The sequence below is a fragment of the Numida meleagris genome, chromosome 5 (assembly GCF_002078875.1).
Source record: "Numida meleagris isolate 19003 breed g44 Domestic line chromosome 5, NumMel1.0, whole genome shotgun sequence".
In the NCBI taxonomy this organism is placed as follows: Eukaryota; Metazoa; Chordata; class Aves; order Galliformes; family Numididae; genus Numida; species Numida meleagris.
In genome coordinates, this window is record NC_034413.1 from 66,620,668 (window position 1) to 66,638,171 (window position 17,504).

Here is a 17,504-nt window from a genome sequence, read left to right on the forward strand (position 1 = left end):
GTATTTTTAATAAACACAAAGAAATATTTATTTCCATCTACGAAATACTTTTTTTGTATTTATAAAGCTTTTTTTTTTTTTTGGTCACTTGAGAACTCTGAAAGCTTTATTTTTCCTTGAGGTTGACTCTGATCTCTCACAGGAGCTTACAGTTGACAAGCCTAAAGACCAGATTTGCTTGTCTTCTACTTCATTCTTCAAATTAATGAGAGCTCAGGAAAGTAGTAGAAATAAGTCAAAAAAAAAAAAAAAAGAGGAAAATTTGAGAAAGTTTCATAGCAAATGTCTGATCTTTTGGAAAGATATGTTCAACTCAAAATAAATAGTTAAAGAGCTTATTTTTTGTATTGTGGAATCCTGAAAGGTACACCCACATTTTGTCATAGCTGTCTTCAACACTAAACTGCTTTCCATTTTTCTTAAAATGAGGTTCCCTGGAAATGTGGAAGTCCATACAGAAATGGTACAAAGAAAAAAAAAATAAGTTATGGTTACTTAATTTTCATATTTCTATCTTAAAATTATTGTCAGAGATTTAGCTATTTTAGGATAAAAATAAAATTAATATTAAACAAAATGAAAAAGCAGAATACAGTCATTGAAAAAATTATTCCAGTAAATATTTAAAATATACATAATCTTTAAAACAGATTATAACTTTCTAAGACTGAACACAGGTTTCTTCATATTCTAACACCAAAAAGGGCCTTTTGTGATGTGAAGCATCAAAGTTGTGAGTAAAGATTACCATAATTTAATGCCTTATTTTAATTATCTGGATAAAAAGCGTGTATTAGGTCTACCTAATATTCTTTGAAAAACACCATACATTCATTAATAAGCACTTATTTAACTACTTTAATTGCCTCAGTTGGAAATGAGCCATAGAAGAGTAAATACATACAGAACAGTTCTAACAAGTTCACTCAATATTGTATTCCCAATAACACATGGTAGCAAATGTTTACTGAGAAAAATATATATGACTACGGAGCACATAAGCAAAAAAAAATTACCCTTTATGCACGTTTTGCATTGTAGGCATTTTAAAAATGAACTATAAATGATAACAAGTTACTATTAGCACCAGCAAAATTTAATTCTCCTGAGGTTTGTTCATAAAAATAACCATCTTTAATTATTAAAAAAAATGTAGAAGAACAAATCGTATTCAAACTGCTGCTATAAAGATTTTATTTAAACATATCTCAAATGCTAAAATTAAGGGAAAATTTAAAATGAGATTAAAGTCATCCTGCTCTTTATATGCTTAGTTAATAGTGCATAGCTGTGAGTGGCATAGGAACAGTGAATATGGATAAATTGTTATATTTCCTCCAACATAAAAACAGAGGGCATTATAACCAACTAGTAAATATAAAATAAAAACAGAGTTGGCTTTTCACAAAGGCAATTCATTTATTATGAAAGGTCTTTACTATGTTGTGTGTCTTTCTTACTCTGGAACAAAAAGTTTATGCACATCTAATGAAATTACAGAAGATTAAAGGAAATTATGATTTTTTTCACTATTTATTAACCATAGTAGCAATAAAACGTGGAACAAATTGGTGAAAACTTGATAATCTTTTCAGGAAAATAGAAAATGTCAGTATATTCCAGATGAGAAACTCATTCATAATAATTGCAGACAATGATAATAATAATAATAACCGTATTGAATCCCATTTTAATGTCTATATTAAAGTAATAGTAATTAAGTCTAGTTATATATTACTCATTATATTACTATCCAACAAGAACAGAACGAGCCAGATAAAACTATCATATCACATGAGTACCACCATAGATTGGAAGATGACATGTTAAGTGAAATCATTATTTACCTTTACAACTTTCTGTAACAACATCAAGCTACAGTTACATACTCAAAACAGTGATTTATTCTAAACCAGAGTCATACTCACCACAGTTAGCTTCATCTGATCCATCAGCACAGTCTGGGTCTTCATCACATACCCACAGTTTAGAAATGCAGTGTTTCGTTGTTTGACACTGGAAATGGTCTGGAGAACAACTGTTTTCAGCTTTAAAGAAGAAGATTCTAAATTAAAACTAGAAATTTCGAAACATTTGCTTTGTAAGAAAAATAAAGAGTAAAAAAACCCTCAGAAATAAGATATCTCTGGCATCATTTAAATAATTTCTATACGAAAACCTCATTTGGGTTAAATTGTTCATAATCTTCTTTTTGATGTTATTTTATACATAATTTTAAAATCTGAAAAAATAGATTTTATTAGAATATAAGCTAGAATATTTAGCTTTCTTAAGAGAGAAGCTCATACTGCCTAGATAATCATAGAATGGTCTGGGTTGGAAGGGACTCAAGGATCACCACCAAGCCCCAACCTCCCTGCTGCAGGCAGATTTGCCAGATGCTAGATCAAGTACTAGACCAGGCTGCCCAGGGCCCTATCCAATCTGGCTTTGAACACCTCCAGTGGTGGGGTATTCACAACCTCTCTGGGCAGCCTGTTCCAGCACCTAACCACCCTCTCAGTGAAAAACTTCTCCACGGAATGACTTTGGTTGGAAGGGACCACAAGGATCATCAAGTTCCAACCCTTAAGAATGCATCAGTAAGATGTTAGGTAAGACAGGAATGAAAAATGCGTATAACGAACACTTCCATCTTCCATCCTATGCTGTGCCTTGGCACATGGGTTGATAGCTGAGTTTCAGAACACTGAAGAGCTTGGTTTATATCACAGCAGATTATCCTATCCCACTTTAGTTGAAAATATCTCAAGTTTTCAACTCTGTCATTGTTGATCCTGTTCTTATACCTTCCACAGTCCCTGAACGATGCTGCGTTGCAGTCTCTGTTGCTCTGATTTCATTTCATTTCTGTTTGCTACAACTCACAGTCCTAGGAGCCATCTATATGTTACGCGTCATTCTTTATACTGAAGAAAGCAATCTCCCCTGTCTTCTGCAGGTGTTAACCTGTCCCTAATTATCTTTTTTAAAGAAATATAACATCTAAATCAGCATATAATACTGGCTGTCAGAGGCCTGAGCTCTGCTGAGCTATTTGGAAGATGGACATTAACAAAGTCTTCGTATCTTTAGCAACCCTTCTTTTGGAGGAGTTGCTCTTTGTAGAAATGCAAGTTTGAGAAAGCTAATTCAGAAAGCAGGACTAAACGTGTTAGATCAGCTGTAAATCTGAATAATGAACAGAATGAAGGATAGAAACATATCTCAAGACAGCACCATCATCTTAATTCCACAATGATCTAAAATACAAACTATTTAATATATTTCAAGTCTAACTGAAAATATATTCTTTAATCATCTCTGTGAAATACGGAGTGAAACTGGATTTACCAAAACTAAGATGTATAATATCTGTGTAAATGGCAATCAAGTTGCAAAGGTAAATTAATAAAGTCCCTGCAGAAGGGGGAATTGAAAAAGTAGAGAACTATATCAATGAAAAAATATAGAGAAGGAGCTATGGGTCTACATCATTACTAATAAGAAAAAGCAGAAAAGTGTTTTTTTTTTTCTCTTGAAATATGCTGCCGCAAGGCATGGAAGATGAAAGCCTCAAGAAGATGAGTCATTTGTGAGGTGGTTAAGAGTAAAATGGATGTTTCAGCCTAAGTCAGAAACACAATTAAGTGCTTGAAATTAATTTGTTTACACACTCCTTTTTTGTAATAACTTTAAAAAATGAAGTTAATAAATGACATTTTACTTTGTTCTCTTGTATATAAAGCATTGTATATCAAACAATCCAATGAATTAGCTGCTTTGCATGCTCCTCAAATTATTTCAGCGAGGACATTTACATTATTTTACATATTTTATTTCATCATCTTGTTTAAAATAAGCTACATGCATCAGAACAAAATTCTCTAAACATAACTTACGACAGTCTCTTTCATCTTCTTCATCGCCACAATCATCCTGTCCGTTGCATCTCAGATTTATTGGAATACATTTCTGATTCTTTGTGCACTTGAACTGACCTGACAGACACACATGCGTGTCTGGAAATTAAAAGAAAAAATCAAGTTCAAAAGATTAAAAGTTGAAGATTAAATGATTAAAAGTCAAAGTAAAAATACAAAATCACTTTCTTGACAGAACGGAAATCACAGCATTTACAACAGTGTAGCGTGTCTGTAATACATATAGACACCTACCACAGTTCAACTCATCAGAATTGTCCCCACAATCATTCTCTCCATCACAGATGAAGGCTGGAAGAGCACAAAGTCCAGTTCCACACTGAAAACGTCCTGGCTGACATCTGAATTCAGCTAGAAAACAAAACAAAACAACTGCTTATTAACACTGCCAGAGAAATGGCAAAGTCTCAGTAGTGTTGTTCCTCCTCTATGGATCTAACAGAAGTATTTCTGAACATTTGTATTGAAATAGATAGCCTCGATCTAAGCATATAATAGCAAGGAAGATGTATGCATGGTAATTCAAAATTAATTTCAAAGTCTCAGATTTTAAATTCACGTAACTGTAGTTATATTTTACTAATGGTGCGACCCTCTACTGGTGGATGTTTTCTGCTAGCTGATCATAAGCTTGCAGTTTAGGATATAAACATTTCAGTTTAAATCTGTATTTAAGAAATTCACTGTCTCCCTCTTGACATGTCCACCACTGCTTGTTCTCATAGCCACTCTCATTTGTGTGAGTGAACAATTATGCACTCCCATAGCTATACTTTCCATAAATATTTGTAGTTTAAAATGTAATCTTATGTATAGAGATCACTTGTGTTAAGGCTTGCTTAGAAGACCTCTGCAGCACTAAAAGAGAGCTAATTAGAGGATTAAAAAAAATGGATTAGAAATTTCAATACACGAAATTAAAATTAACTGCTACATATCTGGAAGACTGTAAGCCATACAGAAGTTTTTTGTGTATTTAAGCTTGAGGTAAGAATACAACAATATTTTGATTTATGTAGATTAATATAATAGTATTAAAGCAGTTAGTGACAGAAGGAAAACAGCATCATCAACAACATTTCTCTTTGGGAATCCAGTATAATAGACAGGTATTTTTCCAACAACTAAGGAGACTTGCAGTCAGCTGCTTGCCTCACATCAGTCATCCTTTGGGATGCTTTAAACATCATCATAATTGACTTCCAATCATCTACATTTCATTGGGAGAATACTGTGGGAACCTGCTATCTGGACTATGGGAGGCTATTGAGAAATATGCTGTATCTGCACCGCTTTCAAGAAAGCATGTTAAAGTTAGATAGGATGCACGATGAATGATCATTACATGAAATTGTTCATACTGGAGTGGAGGGATTTAGCTCTTCAAATTCTCCTTTGGAAATATTTATAGAAGTACAAAATGAAAATATATATGTATAAAACGTATTGTGAAAAATAAAAAGATTCTTAGTAGGAATCGCATGGAGAACATTGCTGTTGTTATTCTAGAAATTGCATTCAATGATAAAGCGTAGCTAAACTTGCATAAATGTAATAAAATATAAGCCAGTGAGATCATAATATCACAAATCTATCACAAAAAAAGATCAAATAAATTTGGCGGAATTTTTTCCTAAATATAGAGAGGACACAGCTCTGAAATATAAAAACTTCAGCAAAAAATTTAGAAGGATTTAAAGGTTTAAAACATGAAAAACTTGTAATTTTATCTTTTTCCAAAGATCATAAGAGGTGCTTAGTAAACACTGGTTCATGAAAATATGTACAGGATGACAAACAAGACACCACCCTTTGTAAATCTGACAGAGACCAAGGAAATCAAACCAGCACTGCAAACAAAAGCTTTCAGAGAAAATCTTCTCGTAACTTCTATAAATCAGTATATTCCGTTTTGACTGTACTGACAAAAGTGGGTTCCAGACTTAGAATACACTTACGGCACTCCTCAGGCTCATCAGAGCCATCTCCACAGTCATCCACAGTGTCACATTTCCACCAGAATGGAATACATTTGTCAGTTTTGCAACGGAACTGCAAACGGAGAGAAAGAAGGAAAAGAAGTTTTAATAATATTTTCTTTTTTTCCAAAAGCAGCATAAACTCTTAGAAATTACACTAAGTGATTATGTCATTGTTCCACTATTTATCTATGCATCTGGATTTTATAACACCTATTTTTTAAATTATCTTTTTTTTGGAAATGCAGTGCACTGTGACTTTGGCCAATAGAAGTCACTATAGTCCTAATGACTTTGGTACACTCGTAGTTCCACTCATAAAAACTACTCACTGCATTTTCCTGCATTCCATGACTTGATCCTTTAAGGTCTTACTCAGAAGAATCATTTAAGCACTGTATAGCTGCTAATCTGCTCTACAAAATTTATGTCTCAAGTCGCAGGAAATCCACCTTGCATAAACAGTTTAATGTTTTAACTGATGCAACTGTTAAGTAATTGCACATTCTACCATTTCCATTTCAGCTCCTGGATTGTTTTTACTGTAACCCTGTTATTTACTTATCTACCTACCAGACTGGGCTTCTTTTATTTCTATTTGTCTAAAGATTGCTCATTCATGCTTTCAAATCATTTTGTAATTCTATCTTACATACTTTATATAAATGCTTTTTCAAAGTAATTTTTATAGATTTATTAGCTTTATCTGTTCTAATGACTGGAAGAAACGTTCACATTTAGAAGAGAACAAGCTCTACACTCTCTAGGAAAAAAAAAAGGCATTTGCAAGTTTATTTCAACAAATAATCTTGAAGATGATACACTTTCAATGCATCCAACATTTACCTAGTCTTCAGCCCCTTTGACAAGTGCTTCCATATTTCATAGACACCACCATTTATTATTTAAAAGCAGGTGAAAACACAGTGAAATGAATATACACATGCACTTACCTGACTGGCAGTGCAATTTGATAAGCATGTCTTGTTATCTGCAGCAAGGTAAAAGTTAGTGGGACAGGCACATGTATGCATCTTGCCAGGGGCTAAAAGGCATAAATGACTGCAACCACCATTGTTTACTGTGCACAGATGTTTAGACACTGTGGACAGAACAGGAAAAGAATATCAGAGCATATTATTTCAGTTTATTTCTGAGTATCTGCTTCATAGAAGAAAATTATATTACGCACATTAGTTTTACAATGGAAAGTCTTATAACAAAATCCCTTTCTTTTTGCCTTTAAGCTATACTTCTCTTTTTTGTGCAGCAATTTATTATTACAAAGGATGTACATTCAGTAATGAAACAATGAGGGGAAGAAAAAAAGCATTTTAAAAAAGATATGTAATAATGAGACAAAAAAATCAGCTGATCTGGGTCAAGTGTCAAATTGCATTCAGCTAGAATTCCAATACACGGACATCAGATCGGATCCAATCATAATGCTTATGCTCTCAGATATTTTCTAAGTCTCAAGCTTCTAAACAACAGTATTCTTCTGTATTATTAACACCCTTCCCACTTTTGCAATAATAATGCTAAATGTCTTCATGACCCACTGTTCTGATCTTTGTAAGTGGTAACTTGGACTCTAACACAACTTTACAATTCTGTAATTCCAATCAGTATCTATAAAACTCATGAGGTATCTCATCACTGAACAAGTCGTATCACATTTATTTAATAACAGATATACTTACAACATTAATCACAGATTTATATCTTATAAAGTTCACTTGAAGACTTCTAAAATTCAAAATAATACAGAAAAAAAAATCACTAGTGATAAATAATCTTCAGTTAATTCAGCAGCTGGCTTCTATGTGAAATACATCAATGTGCTGAATGGAAAATATACAATAATTACCATCAGGTTGCCTGTAGGAATGATACACCTGGATATCAGTTATGGTATGCCAGGAGTTAATCAGTGACAGTCTGTCTAATCCAGAGGTTTTGTGGGCACGGTTGAGTGATTTGGTTTTCCCATCTGTCCAGTAGATGTAGTCTTCAAACAATGTTAGTGCAATCACCCCTGGAATATCTTGATTAGGGACTGTAAGAAGAAATGCTAAGATTAATGTTCACTCTTGGAATACTGCCAGCTAAAATATTCCATACTGCATGGGTTGACAGATACAACTGCTATACAATGTCTGGAGAATAACTGTCATAACAACACGTCAAGATTAAAACATTCTTTATTACTCGTTATGAGAAAGATGAATGGGGTATGTGAGCTCCATTTGCTTGGAATCAGTCGGCCCAATCAGTATTAAGGAAAGGAAAGAATTTCAGTTAACAAAAATCACCTCCAGATTCTAAACCAATCAGATGCCATGTTTCAAAGTAGGAGAAAACATAAGTGTACTTTAACCCACTCTTTACAGAAGATGAAAAGTTATTAGGAACACCCAAAACATAATGTATATGTTATCAGATGCATTGCATTTGATAATATTTAAGACAGTTACAACCATTTCATTTTGGGAAAATATCCTGACAAGTGAAACAACATTGTATTAAATTAAGCATAACAGTAAGAAGGCTAATCGCTTATTCCTAGCAGAACTAAGCATACAATAAAAAAATACATAAAGTACTAATACACTTTATTGTATCATTACAACATCACAAAATACTAAGTCAATATCATTTCAGAAAGGAAGAATGGACAAAAGGGAGGAAAAGCTTTGGGATGTCCTTCATCCTACTGAATACTTGGACTATTTGTTCTTGGCAAACGTAAGCTGAATTCTGTTTGTTTTTTTTTTTTAAAGTGCATGCAATTGTAGTCATAAATGTCACAGGAGAACACCTGACCACAATGCTCAATTTGTAAATTATGGTCTTTTATCACTGAATTACTCCAATTACTGATAAGGCAAATTAGAGAAGCTGCATCTGTTATGCTAAACAGTATATTCTTAACACCTTTGTTTTCTTAGATGAAAATGCCTGCAACTTGCTTAAAGAGGCTTGGCAAATCAAAAATTCCTGCTGGAACACTTCACAGTTCAAGGACAATATTTTGTAAATGGAATAAGAATTTTAAAAAATTCTCTCTATCCCACATAGTGAACTCCAGTATAATGTATGTCGCCTTCTGTTGAATGAAAACTTGCTTCTTAGACCTGAGATTATTTTCCCTTCCATGTATGCTTCCATATGCTATAACAATCCAACAGAAATAACGGAATGACTTTTTTTTTTTTTAAAGGGGCTTCACAGCATTTCTGAAAAATTAGTCAAAGTGCAATCATACAAAATCAAAATCTGAATGTTGGCATTTATGTCATATGCAACTTTGGCATGGATCCCTAGGCAACACATTACCCTCAAGAAATCTTCCCTTATATGCAGAAATATGTTGTGAAAAGGGCATCTACAAAACAAAAGTGAATCATTCTCAACGTCAATTGTTGCTAAGCTTTTCTCGTTAGCAATGAAAGAAAGAGTTCTTGAAGCACCATTATTTTCAGTTTTGTCATCAAAGTAACAAGCCACGCAAATACAAGAAAGGAAGAACACAAAGTATAAGTACAGGCATCTCCATTATTTTCCTCAGTCTGATATTTTCTAATGAAGAGGACTGATCAAAATATATTACAAGAAAAACATCCCACACTCTGGAAAATACCCAATGGCTGGAGCAGAGTTTGTCTGTCCACTGAAAAAAAGCTACATTCTTCTTACCTAATTATATCAGCTACTTGCATATTAATTTTATCCCTACTCTGCTCTGGAGAGAATGGAGTAACTCCCTTGGTGGGGAGAATTATCTGCAGATTAGAAAACAATACACAGCTTCACCTTAAGCGTAGTACGGTACGTGGGAGAATCTCTGGCAACAACAGTAGAATAAATACATAACTCTGCATCTAAGCACAACTGAGATCAAGCAGTCAAATCCTGGTCATTACTGTTGTTTATGTTATTTCATTTAACATAAGATTTTTTCACTTAAGGTTTTCCTTGAATCTTCTAGAGAGATTCTTCAAGCTTTGCATACATTTTTATAATGATGAGTTAAGCTTAATGCTGTTTCAGCAAAGGCATGTGTCACTAATTTTAAATTAAAAAGTGAATGATGTTTAAAGCGCCTCAGTATAATTATTAATTGGAATACTAATTATCATATCCTATGCTTACTACCAGATTACTGTAATTAATTAAGGAAGCACAGAATTTACACATTAATGTCATTTGGATGAAGGAAATTATAACTCTGAAGGATGAGTTCATCAAAATCTGTGTATATGCACGCTATGTGGAAGAAATGTCTTTGGCTTTGAATCACTACCTACTAAGAAGAATTGGACTACTCTATGGCCACTCTCCTCAGGCAGTTACTTCACTGAAATTAAGACTTTCAGCTGCTTCATCATGCTATGATATTTATCATGTGATTTTGAGTAAATCTGGGTACAATCCATCATGCTGTTTTTTATACACTGAGACTTACGTACAATAAACTCAGCATTTTTCAATTTTAGGTAGATTGTAAGTATTTACTATGGAAAGTTTTCTTGTAGCTGCCGAGTCACAAGGTTGTATCACAGCACAAATGTGAAAAGACTAGCAAGAGATGTAGATATATCTGCAAAACTGCAGAAAATTCCCCACTGATCACAAAGGACATTTTCTAATGAGAAGTACAAACCCTACTGACAGAAGAAGCTGCAAGGAACTGCACCATCCATGAAGCCATCTATCTTACTTTTACTTAAGTTCTGAAAATGTAACTGTTCTTATAAATTATCACCCTTGCTTCTATTTTTGACATCAAATTGAAGATGTCAAAGATACCACTCCAGTTTTTCTAAATTTTTTTTAAGAACGTGCTTTTTGTCTGTATTCTCTTACTTTGATCACAGTTAAGAATAAACCCAGAATAAATAGGCATGTAAAAGCCTTAACGCACATGAAGAGGATTTACATGAGAAAATTATCTTGACTTGGTCCTCCATAGTACTCCCTCCTAATGAAAAATATCCATAGCAGCCATCTTCTCTTTGGCTATCCAGTCACAACAAATAAATATCCATATCCTGTACACACATATGAGCAAATGCTTACTTTCCTTTCTAGATTGTCATGATAAGACAAAAATAAATTCAAATATTTGAGTACACAATTAATTTTAGCTCAAATGGATTACGCATACATCAGAATGCATATGAAAACTCCTTTAGTATTTGATATATTGTAAACAGTGGAATATCAGCACTGTTGACATGCAAGAATTAGGTTATAAAAGTGATATTTCACATCAACTGTGACTGACCAAGACAAAACAAAAAAAAACACCACGAAAATTCTGATAGAATTTTTATGTTTTATGTTTTTGATGCAACAGCAAAATAGTCCCTTGTGCTTATTATTTACCTGTGGGGACATCAGTATTCTAAGCTTTCTAAAATCTCATGCAGTGATAATTAATGATTTATCATAAATGTATGTAGTAGATGAAACACCCACTTTCTTTTTTTCCAGTCTTGAACTTACAGATAACTTAGCTGCTGATCTACCTTTTCATAAATGGCTTACATTTGTTACATGTTAGAATACCAATTGCTAAACTCACAGCATACATTATGGTTTGAATCACACTTTTAAGTAGAAGAGCAAAATTAATTGTTCCTTTTTCTTTAGCAAGCACTGTGAAAATGATCTACTTTCTGCAAATTCTGAATAAAGCCAGATTTGAGTTGTAATTATTTCCCTGCACCACCTGTTTGAAAACATTTAGTCAAGATGTCTACTTGCAAATACATTAGTAATATATTCTGTAAAACACTAAAATTACGTTAGACCAATATAAGGGTCAGAACTTGACCAGCACATTAATGGAGAATTTAAACAGCTCTACATTTTAATGCACATCCATTAGAACTACAGTTCACTTGGTATAAATTACTTCCCAGAATTGTTTATGTATTAAATAGGTGCTGTGTTGCTTTTTTTGGTGTTTTTTGTTTGGGGTTTTTTTGTTTTGTTTTTTTTACTTGAAAGGTTTCTCATAACCATGCTACATTACAGCCTCTTTGAAAGCTTTAAAAATCGGTTTGAAATAAGTTAACACCTAATCCATATCTCAAAACACCCCAAGATAACAAATAAAACACTACTTGCAGCCCAGTAGTTCAGTGGATATTGCCCTAGCAGTCCAGAAGAACTTTGCAAGACCGGTACTTACTACATGTGCTTTCTCCAGTCCTTGCCAGACGATCAAGTGCATAAATAATATCCTACCCGTGTATATCATTTTTTTTTCCTATCAGATGAAGAAACCTCAAGTAATATAACTGCCATGCAGTTCCATCAGATAAATGCTACAGGTCTCAGGCTCCATCACCATGGGTACACACCCTGGCCAGCTGCTGCAGCGCAAGGGAAGAGGCAAACAGTACCTTCATCTCCTTTCCTAACTTCTTGTCTGAGAAGGATCATTCAGCTAATAGCTTCCACTGAGTTATTCCAGTGACTCAAGTTTCTTATGCCTTACAATACAGTGTATCTCAGTATATATGTCATTTTTCATATACTGAAACATACCAGGCATTAAAAACAAGTAGAAAATGCTTTATCCTGTTCCACTGACAGAAACTTGTTAATTTAAACTCATAACTTACTTTGATTTCCAAGATCCCGCTCTTCATATCTGTGAAGTAAAATGTATTATGAGGGCATATTCAACAACTATTTAACAGTTACCAGGGACAAAACACACAGAATGCAAAATCACCACTTTAAGTAATATTCCATCTAAGTACAATTCCACCCCAGCTGAAACTAAGACACTGGAAATTTGCTTTCCTAATTCTTGTTCCTACCACAGCCTTGCCTCCTGTTACAGATGGGTGAGCCCCTAGCAACCTTCTCTTATTCTAACACTCCTTCCACTCTCTGCTGGGATTTGATCTTATACATAAATAATGAATTTTCTTACACTATGAAAGCACTGCTAAACTCAATTAGTGCTTGACCAAACAGCAAAAGGAAGACGAGAAATTTCATGAGAAAGGGAAGCCAGTAAAGAGAAGGAATGCACAGACCTAGCAGAAAGCTAGAAAAAAACAAGAGGAAGGAATATAGGCAGTTACTAAAAGGTAAAAAGGGGAGGACTGCAGCACATCAGAAGTGGTGGAAAATAAAAATGATTAGATACTTGAACCCAAATTAAAGTGACAATAGATAACATCCTAAAAGGAGACAAAGTGTTGCATGAACTTTAGGGAAGAAGAGCCACATAACTCCAGAAGAGGGAATACATATGTGTACACGTGTGAGAAACATAAACAGACTTAAAATGCATGTCTTCCTCTCACACTGTACATTAATTTTGGACCCAAGGATAAAAATTCATAAGCTCTAAGTCGTATCAGTGATGGAAATGTCTCTATTTTTGGCTTGTTTGAACTACATTTCCTTTATATTTTTGGAGTATTTTTATGTAAGCACAGAAACGTACATAGGATTTCAGATATTAAAATAATGCTATCTGAGATTTTTAACTACAAAATTAAATATAGCCGTACCAAAGTACAGATATTACCAGTGAATGTCCATTAGTTCTTGAATGCATATATAGAAAAAAATATTTTCAGAGGTTTATAACTTAATGAAATTCGGGCAAATTACCACAAGAACAGGGGAAGTTCTAAAGAACAACCTGATGGCAATCTTCATAAATTGGCCTGCATAAACGGGAGAATGGGGAACCTTAGAGTAATGTAACTGTGAATTTAATATAGGGCAATCTGTCATTTTTCCTTAATAGTAGCCTTCAAGTAAATAGAACACAGTATACAAAAAAAAAAAAAAATCAGATTGAGGAAGATGCATGAATTAGAGAATTGTATCTGAATAATTATGAATACTAGATCTATAATCGAATAGCGGACGTCAAGCAATTATGACTGTGCTAATATCAGATGTGGCTCTGATGAGTAGTTCCGTAGATGCCAAAAAAAGCTGGCAAAAATCTGTTGCAATATTAGAACTGCTGTTTATCTCTCATTTCGGGTTAAAAATTTTCTTTTCAGGCTTTTCCATGTCTCTATCTATGAAAACTGCAGTTTAAATCTGGAAGGAATTTAGTTCCGTCGTCTGTTTCATTACTTTTGTGTGAGGACAATTCCATGAATAACTGCATTTACTCTGCTATAAAACTCAGGTGGCATAGTTTAGAATCAGACACAAATATTCTCTTTTTACCTATGAGGATTGCAATTCGCAATTCTTGAAATTATAGATGCAAAAAAAAAAACCAACAAAAAAAGAGTGCTATAATCTTCAAATGCCTTTTAATCACTACTTTAAAATAATACTTCAAAACATTTCTGAACACCCAGGAACAAGCCAATTCTGAAGGACTTTTCAAATTAATATACTAGAGAAAAGCTCATCTCTGATAACTATATTACAGTAAACATTCATTTTCAAGTTTTCAGTTTGTTTAAAGGTTCAACAAATCTTCAGTGCATAATTTTTATGCTTCTCCATGATGAAGCAATGAAGTGGTATGCTTTTGCTTTTAGAATATAAAACATCAACAACTAGACACTGTTAAATTCTAATCTTCACTCAGGGGAGTTTCCGTACTTCCTCAGCTGGACTATCAAACTCAATTTCTGTAGTTTCATTTTACTGTAATTCTTGTCTTGTAATAGTGAAACGGGAAAATGGCAGGCATCTCTATGTTCAGAGCTTGGAAGGACAGGAAAACCTGCATGAGGCAACCAGATAGCTAGGGAATGATGAAGTTTCCATCTCCTTTGGGCAATGGGAACCAAAAGCAGCTGTTAAGTCTGACAAATTCTTGAATGCTTTTTTTTTTTTTTCCTTCAAGCTTACAGAAGTAAACCAGCTTAGTGCTTAGCCAGATTAGTGCTTCAGCGCTTGCTTAATCATTTACTGTGCATAACATTTGTGATGCTGCAGTGCTAAATTGGCTAAGCTCTAAAGACTGTTTACATAATCACGCATTAAACTTCAAATAGATAAGCAAGGTCATTTCTGCCCCTAGTGCCAAGAAGAGCTCCCAAGTAGTGTAAGATTTCTTGTCTAGTTAGCATGTTTTCCAAGTTCTTAATAGGACTCTCTTGACAATTATAAAAGCTCACTTCTCTATTGAAATGCTGAGGAATTTTACAAGAGAAAAGCAGCAGACATTCTCTTTTTCTGAAAAAAAAAAAAAAAAAGATTTATAAGAAACAAAAAAGAAAATGTTGTAAAAAATGTTAGAAAGAAGAGCCTGAATTTCCAAAATACAAGTAAATGGCAGTTGCATGCAAAAACATCCTTTAGTTTAACAGACGTTGTATCAAAAGATGGCCTAATATTGTTCTGTTTGTCCTGGAGAAGCTTCTAGCACGAAGTACTTATAACAGCAGAAATCTCTTTTTACAATACATGTTAAGGTTCACCCATTCCAGCAAGACATTTATTTTGTGGATCTCATGGAGTCACTGTTGCATTTTGTCACACATTTTGTAATGAGTAATTTAAGATCAAAACAACATATCCTCAGAACAACAACAAAACAAAACAAAAAACTCACTAACTCAACTGTATCCTCAACAGGCATAGAAATAGTAGGAAAAAAAACCCAACAACTTAGCTTACAATAACTGGCACTTCAGATTGCATTGCTCACACTTCCCACTTAGACTTTATCACCTCTATGAGCATGTATTTGTGCTTATCATGCTTGTGCCTTTATCCTTCTGCATTTGAAAGTTTGGAGGATAGAAAAAACTTAAGCATCCATTAGTTCACTTTGACAATAATAAGTGCCTCAGAATGACAGAAAAAAATAAACCACGAAATCCATGTGAACAATATGTCTTCAAGGAACACAGTTATCACAAGACGTGAATCTCATCTTTCTTATTAAAGTGCTTATTGACAGAGATTACAGTTTATTGTATTAAAAAGCTAGAAGGGATCACTATGTTTTACTTCCTTTAAAAGCCAGTCTCTGAACTTTGCTGAGTTTCCCTTATTAAGACAATTAATTTGCAATGGTTAAATCTTATCTTCCAGAATTGTTCCTAGTCTTGTGTAGAAACATGAAGATATGAAACATTTATGTGGTACTTTGTTCTAGGAGAAGAGAGGAAAAAATAAATTGATCATTATGGTGTAGATCTACATAGCTCTCAAAGCACTCTTTGGAGCGTCTACAGATATGTTTGATCCATTTCAGATGCCAAGAATCCCACTCTATGCTACATCCACATAAATGTTTCTAGAACTTGATTTGTCTTTGATAGTCATATTTTTAGAGAAGTATCCGATAACAGAAAGTGACCACATTTTTACTTAAGGTGTAAATTTTCCCCCCACATAATATAAATACCGCAGGATCTTTCTCTCAGAGCAAAAGTTTATTCTTTCTTGAATCGTTCATATATCATCTATAAGAACCATGTCCTTAAAAATATTATGATAACAGTTTGACACAAAATCACAGTCACTTATGGAGTGTGCCTCAGTTATCTAAGTGCCATGAAATTTTTATCAATTTTCACTCCTGAATGGACATGGTAAAACTACCAGGCCTAACATCCTACAGATAGACCAGAAAGACTTGATTTATAACACTTTCACTGTAACACTTAGGGAGTCAGACATGCTCCTTAAGAATTCATAAATGCATTCAGCTCTCTAAAACTGGTGATGGTGTTGCTAGCAGTGAAGCTGCTCTGTACTGTTACCAGCTGTGTTTGTGACGAATTTCCTGATTCTCTGGGTTCACGTACCTTCTAGGGAAGAGATTAACTCTGTGAATATAAAAACAGGTGATGCTGATTGCATCCATTTGGGGAAGGGGAACTCAGAGGATGGAGACCAAGGCAGAAGACACCAAAGACAATATAGCTGGAATTTTGTAGGCATCTCCTGAAATCTATTGCACATTTACTGAGAAAGAAAACTTCTGAAACATACAGGCTGAAAGAGATAACTGAGAAAGTTGTGATGACTGCAGTTAGGTGTGGCTATTACTTATTTATTTCCCTTGAAAGATACATAAACTATAAGAGGATAATTCTATGACAATTAAATAGCAGGATAGCAGCATGTGAAATAACTTCAGGAAGAGTAGGGAGCCTTGTTTATTTTGTCAGAAAAATAGACTGTTAGCCTGAAGACAGGGGATGTCTGGACAAGTATTGCTTAGGTAATCAGGTTAGCACCATCAAACCATCCTGTAATTGCTATCAAAACCAATGGAAATGTTTACAGCTCTCACAACTATTGCTGTAGTCTCTCCAATCCAGCATTTCAAAGAACTGTCACTGAATTGTTCTTTATCTATTTGTAACGTATTCTTCTTGAGCACAAGGACTAGAAAATATTTTTTCTATTTTTCATCTCAGAGCAAAGCTTCAGTCTGGAAATAAAGTAGCCATTTCATGAACTCCGGCTCAGAGAAAACCTGGAGGCACTGACTATGAGATAAAAGCCCCCAGATAAATGAGCTTTTTTACCAGGGTAACAGCAGTTCCGAAGTTTGGGTTAAGCTTGTGGAGGGGAGCTCAAGTAATAGTTTCATCTTAGCAGGAAAAAA

At 34.1% G+C, this 17,504-nt stretch overlaps 1 protein-coding gene across 4 annotated transcripts in view; it reads right to left on the reverse strand.

Moving 5' to 3' along the window:
* Positions 1-17,504, reverse strand: part of LRP1B (LDL receptor related protein 1B) — a 603,435-nt gene that overhangs the window by 70,425 nt on the left and 515,506 nt on the right. For all 4 annotated transcript variants that reach the window (XM_021398823.1, XM_021398822.1, XM_021398824.1 and 1 more), the window contains exons 61-66: positions 7,794-7,982; positions 6,877-7,025; positions 5,903-5,996; positions 4,179-4,295; positions 3,903-4,022; positions 1,929-2,048 (exon numbers count right to left, since the gene is read on the reverse strand). In XM_021398823.1, the coding sequence (XP_021254498.1) occupies positions 1,929-2,048; positions 3,903-4,022; positions 4,179-4,295; positions 5,903-5,996; positions 6,877-7,025; positions 7,794-7,982 (789 nt within the window). The remainder of the gene's footprint in view (positions 1-1,928; positions 2,049-3,902; positions 4,023-4,178; positions 4,296-5,902; positions 5,997-6,876; positions 7,026-7,793; positions 7,983-17,504) is intronic.